A 12614-nucleotide genomic window follows, 5' to 3' on the forward strand; every position below is an offset into this window, starting at 1 on the left:
TGATTAACAGGTCAGAGGGGATGGCAAGCATTTTCATGTTAAAATAAGCATTACTGTATCTTGGAGTAGAATACAAACTACTAATAAACTTTAAATAAAAATTTTAAAGAAATCTTAGCTTGGAGAATGCTTCTTAAAGCTTCTCAAAAATTTCTAGCTAAATATTTTTTATTTTATTTTATTTTTTTATGTTTTTTACTTATTTTTGAGAGACAGAGCAAGACAGTGTGAGCACGGGAGGGTCAGAGAGAGAGGGAGACACAGAATCTGAAGCAGACTCCACGCTCTGAGCTAGCTGTCAGCACAGAGCCCGATGCGGGGCTCGAACCTATTAACCATGAGATCATGACCTGAGCCGAAGCTGGATGCTTAACCAACTGAGCCACCAAGGTGCCCCTAAATATTAAAAAAAAAAAAACAAAAAACAAAAAACAGAAGAAAGTGAAAGGACTCTCCCAGTTTGGTCTGATGACATGGTGTGAAGATTAAATTGACCACTGAATGTTTCTCCCAGGACAGAAACAGGATTTTATGAGTTTAAAAAGCATTCATGCAAACAGATGGTTTATAAATTCTGAAATTGATGTGATAGGCATATTTTTAGAAAAAAGTTCTTTCACATAAGTGTCTCAACATCCTCCTCCATTCACTGACCTAATTCTTTGCCTCCATATGATACTCTTACTCTGTCTCATTTATTCTCTCCATTTCCAGCATCTTCAATAATTCCAAACTACCTGACTTTTTTCTCTTTTGCCTTCAAAGAAGTTTATCGATTGTACTTTTTCTTTTTTAACAACCAATTTTTTTGTCTCATTAATCTTCCTCTATTGGTTTTCTCTTCAATTTTGTTGATTTTAACTTGCTCTTTTTTCCCCCTAGTTTCTTAAGATAGAAGTTAGGTTGGCAAATCTTTTCTTGGTAAATGTTTTTGGCTTTTTGGACCAAAGAGGCTCTTGTCCCAACTACTGCTACTATAGCATGGAAACAGCCATGGATGACACATAACTGAACGAACATGGCTGTGTTCCAATAAAACTTTTTTTTTAAGTTTATTTATAAATTTATTTTCTAGAGAGAGCGAGCGAGCATAGGAGCAGGGGAGGGGCAGAGCAAGAGAGAATCCCAAAAAGGTTCTGCACCACCAGCACAGAGCCCAACGCAGAGCTCGAACTCACAAACCGTGATCATGACCTGAGCCAAAACCACGAGTTGGGACACTTAACCAACTAAGACACCCAGGCGCCCCCCCAATAAAACTTTATAAAAACAGGTAATGAGGTACATTTGCCAACCTCTGACATAGAGGATTGTTTCTAACGTAAATATTAAATGATATATATTTCCCTCTAAGCACTGACTGAACTGTATCCCACAAGTTTTTGTTGCATCTTATTTTGCGCTTAATTAAAAATATTCTATTTATTTCCTTTCAGACTTCCTTTTTGACCGACAGATTTAGAAATGTTTAATACTTATTTAATTTCTACACAATTGGGGATATTCCCAGATGTTGTTTTTTTTTTAATTTTTTAATGTTTTAATCTTATTTTTGAGAGACAGAAAGACAGAGTATGAGTGGGGGAGGGGAACAGAGAGAGAAGGAGACACAGACTCTGAAGCAGGCTCCAGGCTCTGAGCTGTCAGCACAGAGCCAGATGTGAGGCTTGAACCCACAAGCAGCGAGATCATGACCTGAGCTGAAGTTAGCGCTTAACCGTCTGAGCCACGCAAGTGCTCCCCCAGATGTTTTATGAGCCAAGAACATACTTTATATTATTCTTATTCTTTTTTTAAAAAAAACTTATATATCTATTTTGAGGGAGAGAAAGAGATAGCAAGTGGGGGAGGGGCAGAGGGAGAGAGGGAGAGAGAGAATCCCAAGCATGTTCTGCACCATCAGTGCAGAGCCTGATGCAGAGCTTAAACTTGTGAACCATGAGATCATGACCTGAGCTGAGACCAAGAGTCGGATGCTGACTCGATTGAGCCACGCAGATGCCTCTATTTCTATTCTCTTAAATTTACAAGTGTCATAAAAATGCTAAGTAAATATAATTGGTTGATTATGTCATTCAGGTTGTCTACATCTTTTTTTGTCATTATTGAGAAAAGAATGCTGAAGTTTTCAACTATGATTACAGATTTGTTCAATTCCCTGTTTAGTGTCATCAGCCCCGGCCTCCTATGTTAAAGTTCTGTTAGGAACATACACATGTAGAATTACTGTCTTTTTAGATCCTTTTATCATTATACAATGTCCTTCTTTATCCCTGACCGTGTTCCAGCTTCCTTTTAAATGCTATCTGCATGGTCTATCCTTTTCTAGCCCTTTCCTTCCAATCTACCTATGCTTTGTATCTAAAGGGAGATTATTATATATAGTGTACAGTTAGGTCTTGGTTTTTTTATTCTGGTTTGTCTTTTACTTGGGTTAGACCAGAGTTAGCAACCTATGGTCAAATCTACATAGCCTGTTTTTAATAACTGATAAATTTCTAGCCAGACTAACCAGAAAAGTGAGAGAGAGAGAGAGAGAGAGAGAGAGAGAGAGAGAGAGAGAGAGAGAGAGAAAGCCACAGATTTTCAGTATCAGGAATCAAATCCCTACTAAACAGTTTCCCACACCCTCCAGGAAAACCAAAACCCCAAACCCAGAAGTATATAGATATAAATCTAACAAAATATATGTAGGATCTATATGCTAAAAAATGTTAACTATATTCATAGAATGGAAGACACATACTTGTTAAAATGTTAATTCTCAATTTGATTTATAAAATCAACACAATCCTAATCAAAATCCCAGAGAACTTTCTCATAGACATCAACAAACCAATTCCAAAGTTTAAACGAAAATGCAAAGGAAAGACAACAGTCAAAACAATACTGTAAAAGAGCAAAGTTGGAGGACTCACATTATCAAATTCAAAACGTACTATGAACTACAGTAATCAAGACAGCACAGCATCAGTGAGAGGATAAAAACAAAGACCAATGACACAAGCTAGCGAGAAACAGATCCACACAAATATAGACACATGACTTCTGATAAAATACAGCCAGAGTTCATTAAAGGATAATCTTTTTAACAAATGGTGTTGGAACAAATCGATGTCCATACACAAAAAATGAATCCTGACACTCATCATACCTTATACAACAGTTAACTCAAAAGGGATCATAGACCTAAATGTAAAACATAAATTATAACACTGGATAAAGATCAACTAGAACTCTCACATTGCTGGTGGGAATGCCAAATGATACAACCACTTTGAAAAACAATCTGGCAGTTTCTTGTAAAGTTAGATATACACTCACCATTCCATCTGGCCAGCACACTCATAGATATTTACTCAAGTGAACTGAAAGTTCATATTAACACCTGTATATGTTAATAGTAACTTCATTCATAATCCTCCAAAACTGGAAATTATGATGTCAAGGTCAGTTGACAAACCACAGTATAATCATACAGTGCAATACTGGGGGGTAAAACCAACTACTGATCCACACAAAACAATCAATGAATCTTGAATACATTCTGCTAAGTAAAAGAAGCCAGATCCTAAAGGCTACACACTGTATGATTCCATTTATATGAGCTTCTGGAAAAAGCAAAATCCAAAGGATGGAAAATAGTTCAGTGGTTTCCAGAGTATGGGGCTGGGGGCAGAAGAGGATTACTAAGTGGGTGTCACATGGGATTCTTTCCCGGGTGGTGTAACAGCTCTGTAAGGCACTGTAGGGGTAGAAACCTGGTACCATACGTCGGTCAAAACCAACAGAACTGTACAGCATAAAAAGTAATCTGCATGCAATTCCAGTACTGAATGAAGACGGTGACAAATCTAACCATACTACAAATGTGTGATATAACCTCACTGAAAATGATGGAGAAAAAAGGAACAGACCTAGCAAATAGCTTTGAAACCACTGGTGTTTACAGCTAAAATTACTGTGTTGTAACTGGTAAATCTGTTTTTCATGGGTATACAAGTTAGCAATTCAGTTAACTATTTTAAATGTATACCATAGTTAAGTGAATATGCAAATACACGTAATGGGAAGCCAAGTTTCTAGTCAGAGAAAGAAGTTACAAATAAGCAAAGTGGGGAAGATTAAACTGAAGCCTGTGGCTACAGATTAGAGTCAGAGAGGCTAGTATGAATTCATCTTTATTTTAGTAATATAAAGATACAGAAATTTAGATGTGTGCATACAATGGCTAGTACAAATATATATTTAGTACCACTGCCTTTTGAGAGGGCCCAGAAGTGTGAAACCTGGTAGCAAAGAGCATACGTGCTGCCCTCTTCTTAATTTCTATATACCATTTCCCAGTAAAAGGTACTGGAACTTAGGAAGAAATGGTTGGTTCCAAAGCTAAGGCAGAGAACACACAAATGAGAAGCTGAACATGGATAATCTGGTAGTATCAGAAAAAAAGGACATGCTAAAAAAAAAGGGGGGGGGGCATGTCAAAAGGATAAAAGGAAACCAACTTGTAAGAGCTCCCAAAAGCCAAAACTGGAATAATCTGAACATAAGAAATAAACAGTATTAAATTATAACCCAAAAAATAAAGTAAATATCCATAATATTTATTTATACATATAAGTAAATAGGGAAGAAGGCACAAATGTTCCTTATAAAAGAATTCCAGTTAATAAATGTATCAGGGGGGCGCCTGGGTGGCTCAGTCGGTTAAGCGTCCAGCTTCGACTCAGGTCAGATCTCATGGTTCGTGGGTTTGAGCCCCGCTTCGGGCTCTGTGCTGACAGCTGGCTCAAGAGCCTGGAGCCTGTTTCAGATTCTGTGTCTCCCTCTCTCTCTGACCCTCCCCTGCTCCAGCTGTCTCTGTCTGTCTCTCAAAAATAAATAAAAAGCATTAAAAAAATTAAAAAAAAAAAGTATCAGGGACAGGGGAAATAGAAAAATCCTCATTTGAATATCACTAGTGAATACTAAAATTAATGGGCAAAATTTTAAAGAAAAATAAGATACCTGCAGTCTTCAAGTCTCTCCCCTCAAATATACCAATTACTATGCTGGTTTTTTGCCTATAACCATAAATCCTTCGATATTTTCTTTTCCAGAAGGTTGACTTTAATCTCCTCCCATTGAATGTGAGCTAGATTTAGTGATTTGCTTCTAAGGAATCGTGTGTAAAACTAGAAAAATGGTAATTCTGCAGTGGAGACACCTGGACACCACTTTAACAAAGTAGTCAAAGTTAATATCACCAGTAACAAGTCATACTGGTATGTGCTCCCTAAATATGGTATGACAAGACAGGCACATGACCTCTCTGTGGTATTTATTATTCCTCCGCATCCTTACCTTACTCTGTAAGAAAATGTCACATAAGCCCAAATTGAGGGATATTCTAAAAGAAACCTGACCACTACTCTTCAGTGACAAGGCCATGAAAGTCAAAAAAAGAGAAAGTGTCATCGTTTTCAGGACATGAGGAGGCATGGCGACTAAATGCAGTGGGGTACCCTGGACCGGATTCTGGAAGAGAAAAGGAATATATGTGGAGTAACTGAGGATATCTGAATAAAATGTATAGTCTGTTTAATAGTACCGTAATATGGTATACAACACTATGTTGTACACTGTCATATAACATAATTAACTGTGTTAATATAATATATAATATGCTGTCATATATGCATGGTATATGACAGTATGTTAGTTTCTTAGTTTTGATAAATGTAGCCTGGTTATATAATATGCTAAAATCAGAGAAAACTGGATAAAGAGTATCTAGAATTCTAGGGGTGCCTGGGTGGCTCAGTTGGTTAAGTGTCCGACTTAACATACATCCCCACTCCACTCCCTGAACTTGTTCTTGCCTGTATTTGGCCAGTGGAACCTAAGTGGGTGCCATGTGCACCGCCATCAAGCAGATGACTTAAAAAGCACTGCCTTTTCCCCTTTGCTACAAAAGTGACAGCCCATGTCAAAAACAGCGCTTCTCCTTCAGCGGGAAGCATGTGGAAGAGGGCCACGGCAGCTGGCGTGCAGCTGTCAAACATAATGGAGAAGGACGTGTTGTCATTCGAAGACACTAACATTCGGGGTTTTTGTTATTGTTACTGCAGCAACAAAAATTAATAACTATCTATACTTTCTTTTAGACCTTCATTTCTGAGTAAATGGTAACCTGGATGGTGTAGAATTTAGGGAATCACAACTGTTCTCATCAAAGTTCAATGTAAGATAAGCTGTGTTTGAGATATATAAGGGACACTCATTCTAGGGACTAAGTTCAGGAGGACGCACTGCTCTAACTTCTCCACAGAAGTACGCTTAATGGCACAGCAAACTAAAATGGGGATTCTGGGGACACAGGCAAAAAAAAAAACCACTGCTAGCGTTAATTTCTTACCTTACAAATATTTATTTTGCTCAAATTTTTGTGACATAAACATTCAAGGAGAGCACTCCATGTTTACTTTCTGGGGCTGCATGTCGCCCACACACTGGTTTGAGAGACACAGCAGCAGAGAGCTGCATGCTGGAGTCTGGGAAGCAGCATGTCCACAGGCTTTGGCGCCAGACATTATAGCCAAAAATCTCAGTTCTACCAAGTGCCCTTCTTTTTTTTTTTAAGATTTTATTTTTAAGCAATTTCCACACCCAACGTGGGGCTTGAACTCACACCCCAAGATGAAGAAGAGTCGCATGCTTTACTGACTGAGCCAGCCAGGCACCCCTGCACCAATTTCATAAGGTGTGACCCTGTCAAGTTATTTAACTTATCTCTGAACTATAGCTCCTCTGCAGAGATAAGCTTCTACTCACTGTAGGCAGAATAAAATATGTAAAGAAACTAGCTAGGTACAGTGCCTAGCATAAACTGGCCCTTAATAAATAGTACCTCAGGAAGAAGGTCAAAGCCAGAATATAGAATCAGAGGTGGCAGCACATAGGTGATGCCTGAAATAAATATATGGGTATGAAGAAATGTTCCAAGGGAAAACTTCAAAAGTAGTCAGAAAACCAGGTGAATAAACCAAAGAAGAGTTCAGGAGAATGAGTAAACAAAAGTGTCAAATATTCCATAAAGGTAAACTGAAATGAAAAGAATACTAAGATTGCCAAGTGGGAGGGAATCTGTATCTTTTAAAGACATAAGAGTGGTATGGTAGGGCGCCTGGGTGGCTCAGTAGGTTAAGCATCCGATTTCGGCTTAGGTCATGATCTCATGGTTCGTGGGTTCCAGCCCTGTGTCGGGTTCTGTGCTGAGCGCTTAGAGCCTGAAGCCTGCTTCGGATTCTGTGTCTCCCTCTCTCTCTGCCCCTCCCCTGCTCGTACTGTCTCTCTCAACAATAAATAAATGTTTGTTTTTTTAAAAGAGGGTATGGTGATCACAGAAGCCACATTCTAATGAATGCAAGTTGGAAACGTGGCAGCAGCAGTAACAAGGGAATAAAGAGAAAAGGGAACCATAGCAGATTCAGCAGGAGGTTTCCTTATAGTGAAACTAAATCCAAGCCAAAGTATTTTATGAAGGAGTCCATGGTAAGTCAGGTAGCTTTCCTGAAGATCTTGGGCCAGCAAAGGTTGTTAGGAACTGTAGCCATGTGTGCCCTGTCCCTAACTTGGTGTGTATGAATATGGCGGGGAGGAGACTGGGGAGGAAGGGGTGAGACACAAATTAGATAGAGGAAAAAGGAAATTTAGTCTGCCGAACAAAGTAACAAGTCTTCATAAATGGGCAGCTCTCTGCTCTATACAAGAGAGCAGACAAGAAGCTACAGTGCTGCCTCCTTACCCACTAATTACATCACCTCTTAGACTTTTCTATATGAGGGGAAACATTTCTGTCCCACAGAGCCAAACTACAGACAGACACAACATGAAATTCTTCTGTTGTTTTTATCATCCAGAGGGTTTATTTTCCGATTGCTCTGTTGTGTTTTGATTAGAACTGGCTTCTTTAGTAAATGCTACTGTCTTAAATTTTACTTTACTTTATCCTTTACTTAAGACTTAATTGAACTTACTTCTAATTTTTGAAAGCATTAAACATTTCTTTATAAACATTTTAAAACTGAAGAGATTTAAATACAAAGTTAAATTTATATTTTAAAATACATCTAAATGAATGCAGCTTTTAATGTTTGTTTATTATTATAATTCCTAAGGAAAACCACAAACTGATGGAACACAAGTAAAGTAAGCCACTTGGCTTATTTGAAACTCTTTTCCTAATATCCCAGAAAAAGCCCTGCCATTTCTCATAGCTTAGGTGCAATTTACTAACACTCTATAACAGCTAAGAATACTTCAGGAACAAAAGAGGTTCAATTGAGCAGAAACAGAAAACTTCATAAAAACAAATATTTCGAGGGGTGCTTGAGTGGTTCAGTCAATTCAGTGTCTGACTCTTGGTTTTAGCTCAGGTCATGATCTCACGGTTCGTGAGATTGAACCCCACTTTGGGCTCTGTGCTGACAGCGTGGTGCCTTCTTGGGATTCTCTCTCTCTGCCCCTCCCCCATTCTCTCTCTCAAAATAAGTATTTTTTTAAAAAAACATTTCAACAGAACATTACAGTTACAAAGTGCCTTCAGAGGAATGATATTTGTCCCACAGAGCAGCCCTTTGGGTAGGTGGTGGAATCTCATTTTACAGAGAAGAAAACGAAGGCTGAGAGAGTTAATGTATTCTTCCAAAGTCACAGAAAAAAGGACAGTCCAGGACTGGGATCCAGACTATCTAAATTCAATCCTTACATTTCTTTTACTTCATCACAGTGTTTGAAAACAGCAGAGGAATATTTTCACCTATTTCAAATTTTCAGATCTTTATATATACCTTTATTTTCATTTTTTCTAGTCTGTCTGAAAGTCATTTCCATATTAAATCCTAAGCTAAATATTTAGATCCTAAGCTAAATAAATGAAAAATACTAAAGTAAATACAATAAAAACATTTTACTAGTTTTTTACTGACAAAACTACTTATAGCTATGAATTTACTTTATGAGAATTATTTTACCACATTTACATTTTGATGTGTAGCATTTTCACTGTTGAAGAATAACTCTAAGATTTTACCTAAGAACAAGGTGTCCTTTTTTTTTATATTGAGAAATCCACTCTATTTTTATCAATATTTACATGGTAAATATTTTTCCTCTTCACCTATATTTTGTTCGAACAGGACTATTTAATGGGTTTATGATTACCATGGTTTCAACTTTCTAAGAACAAGGTATTCTTATAATTAGCCTATTTTTGAAGAAATCTTTAGGTGTTAAATTGTTTATTTTCATTAAAAATGATATTCATCAAAACATAAATGAAACACTTAATTTTAATATACATACCTGAAACTCTTATCTTCTCAATTAATACTTGTCATGAAAAGAAACAATGTTTAAATAACCTAGCTAGTTGGTTAGAGCATAGTGAAAATATAGCAGAGTTGTGTATTCACTCTCTCATGGAGAAATTACACAAAAGAAAACTATGAGTAAAGAATGACCCATAATCCTATCAGCCATTTCACAAATGCAGCTTAGTAAATAAAAAGTTTTAGAAAGACCCATCAATTCTACCAGAAATAAATTCAATGGAAAGGTCATACTATTAGCAGATCTAAAAGACACACGCCTGGCGGTACCTGCAGACGACCTGACCTCCCACAGTCTAAGAAAGTGCAGTGCACGTACCTGTTCTTCATGAGGCGAACCTCTCTCTTTCGCGCTGCTTCTTCAGCAGGCTGTGTAGGAAGTGCTGGGGAGGACGCCATCACAACTCCAGGGGCGATGGTGCTAGTGGGTGCTGTGCGAATCTGGTATGTCTGTACATCTCCAGAGGCAGCTGAAGAGAAAAACCGTGAACATGGTGTCAAGACACCGAAGCACTGTGACTTGGTAAAACTACGTGTGTCAATCATCATTCTAAACATACTCTTTGGATTGCACGGGAAAAAAGGAACATGATTGTAACTAAAACACTGAAATAATCAGCATTCTTTGGTCATTACTAAAAAATAATTTCCAATTTAATATATTTATTAGTATAGACACTTGGGTGAAAGAGGCCTTCACCTATGTCTTCTGGGTCCTGTATTTATCTTTCATTGGAATGCAGTTCTATTCTGTTGTTAACATGCTTACCAACCTTAAGTCTAAAAGGTAAGTAGGGCACAGCTTGGATGGTCTTCCTAGATAGAGTATACTCCTCAATGTCTTCCTTTGATATTGGTAAATTCATATTAAAAAATTTCAAGTAGACTCTTGCCACGACATAAAAACGACCATGATTTTTCATAAATAGCAAAATGAAAGAGAAAATAAAGCATTATGGTCAACTATTACAAATTTCTAATTGGAACAAAACTGAAAGTATGAAAATGTGTACCACTTGATGCCAATTCTATTACTTGTTTTAATGTAATGCTAATGGCTAAATAAACTGAAGTTTACTTTTCTACCTAAATGATCAATCACTTGTGAAAAGAAACAGTCATTATTTGTCAAACTGCTTCTAAAAACAGCTTAGAAATATGCCCTCCTAAGAATAACCTATCACTATCTGAGAGTATTTAAAGATCTGTATAAAATTATCCATATTAGTTATTAATATCAATTAAAATGTGTAGTCTTGAGTGGAAAAGATTTATATACTAAACATGTTACCATCTTCAAACTGACGTTCAGAATTCAAATTCACTGACATCCTGCTTTACAATTTTTGAGTACCTGCATGTAAAGTGAAAAGGTGTTTTACTCCCATTAATAAACAAAATATCACCTTCAAATATTATTTGTTTAGTAATAGAATATATTCTGTAAATACATTAGGGCCTTTTAAATAAATGATGACTCTCTAGTTGATGTTTTAGGATTATTCAAAAAATTATCATCCATGGTGAAGGGGTACAATGGTCATTACCTAACAGAAGCAAAATATATTATCAATAAAAATATTTTTAGAAACAAATTTTAAAATTATTTCCTCAGTATGCAAATTTCAATCTGGCATAAATCTTAGTCTTAATATTCAAATGGATTCAAAGAAAAATGGTCAGCTCCTATCCCTAAGATTCCTAAGACAAGAAAATTAAATAAAATAAATAAAATTTCTAAAAGCTATTTCTATAGTTCATCAATAATTTAGCTACTACCTCTTCTCTACAGACCAGTAGACTTACATACTGGTATAAAATTTTTCAGAACGTATTGCTTTCATTTAAAATAAAAAAAGATGATCTTAGAAATGAGGATGTAAATTTCTTGAGTAAAAAGCAGAGAAACCGGTTATTTAGTAAGTTCTACACCCAGTGTGGAGCTTGAACTCACAATCATGAGATCAAGAGTTGCATGCTCTACCAACAGAGCCAGAAAGGTGCCCAGAACCTCCAAAGATTCTTAGCAGTGACTTAGTAATAAAACTCTTAATTTTACACATGATTAAAAACAAGGCCCAGAAAGGGGAATCCTACTCAAGATCACATGCAAATCTATGCTGTTAGAGAATCTAGCTTTGTTAACTCCTGATTTCATTGTCTTTCCTTGTTTCTCCTATCCCCAAAAGCTCAAAGTGTTAAAGAGGTTACAAACTGAAAATAGTTGTTTTTATGCCATGACATTTGGGTCCAACTGGAATAATGGAAGAGTTCATGGAGAACATTATCTATGATGAAAAAAAAATTAACTACATTTTCGTAATGCTCTGCAGTATAATACTTACTTTATCTGAGTTTATAAAATGTTAACCTTTCAAAGAATTTACCATACCTGCGAATTCTGAATTCTCTTACCTTGAACAACAACTTGGTTGCTGGGCACTAAGATCTGCTGGCCGTCCGTGGTCTGTGCATACTGGAGAATGGTAGTGCCCGGCTGAGTGGCAGCTGCGTTGGTCATGGTTAATGTCTGCAGGCCCTGTACCCCATCGGTACCATTGTTAGCCAGTTGTATTGCTCCTCCCTGGGTAATGGCAACTAAAACCCAATGGATTTTATGGTTATCAGATTAATTAATACCATATAAAACTTTTACAATATACTAAATTCAAAGTAGAATAATGTGTAAGACATAATCTAGGAGAAATTATTATAGCAAATGATACTGCCAAGAAGGATTTAGTAGATTCAAACAACTTTCTGCTCAGGAAACCCATATGCAATTGCTATAATAAACATGCATTCTATGAACCATATTATAATTTATACTAATACCTGTTAACAATAAAAATAAGTAAAGAAATGAAAAAATGCTAAATTCCTTTCTAAGTGGTTAGTTCAGAGGAAGTACGACTTTGTGATCTATGCATACCTCCTTTATTCTAGTCTAATTATGCAGTATTTTAATTGTTTAATATTCACTGTCCCACTAGTAAATCAATTTCTTAAAGGTAGGAAATGTGATTTTTCTTCTCTACTTTCACATAGTTAGCAAAGAAATGAGCAGTAATAGGTACCCAATAAATGGCTGTTCTACTGCATAATTAATAAAGTTCAGTAGCACATTCTGTTCTCTAACTCAGCTAGCAATGCACAAACTATAACAAATGTCTGCTCAGTGAAACAACTGATATGTCATATGAAACTCATTCACCACAGAGTATCTCGCACAGTTAAAAA

At 36.6% G+C, this 12614-nt stretch overlaps 1 protein-coding gene across 6 annotated transcripts in view; it reads right to left on the bottom strand.

Moving 5' to 3' along the window:
* CREB1 (cAMP responsive element binding protein 1) overlaps positions 1-12614 on the bottom strand; it is a 59416-nt gene that overhangs the window by 9355 nt on the left and 37447 nt on the right. For 5 of the 6 annotated variants that reach the window (XR_003906501.1, XM_029933964.1, XM_029933967.1 and 2 more), the window contains 2 exons: positions 11790-11972; positions 9694-9844 (listed from right to left, as the gene is read on the bottom strand). Coding sequence is in view for 5 of the 6 variants with exons in the window: in XM_029933964.1 (XP_029789824.1) it covers positions 9694-9844; positions 11790-11972 (334 nt within the window). In the remaining variant the exon portion in view is untranslated. Of the gene's footprint in view, positions 1-9693; positions 9845-10665; positions 10729-11789; positions 11973-12614 lie in introns of those variants that run through there. The other variant, XM_029933969.1, reaches the window with a different exon arrangement.

This window comes from Suricata suricatta, chromosome 3 (genome assembly GCF_006229205.1).
Source record: "Suricata suricatta isolate VVHF042 chromosome 3, meerkat_22Aug2017_6uvM2_HiC, whole genome shotgun sequence".
NCBI lineage: Eukaryota > Metazoa > Chordata > Mammalia > Carnivora > Herpestidae > Suricata > Suricata suricatta.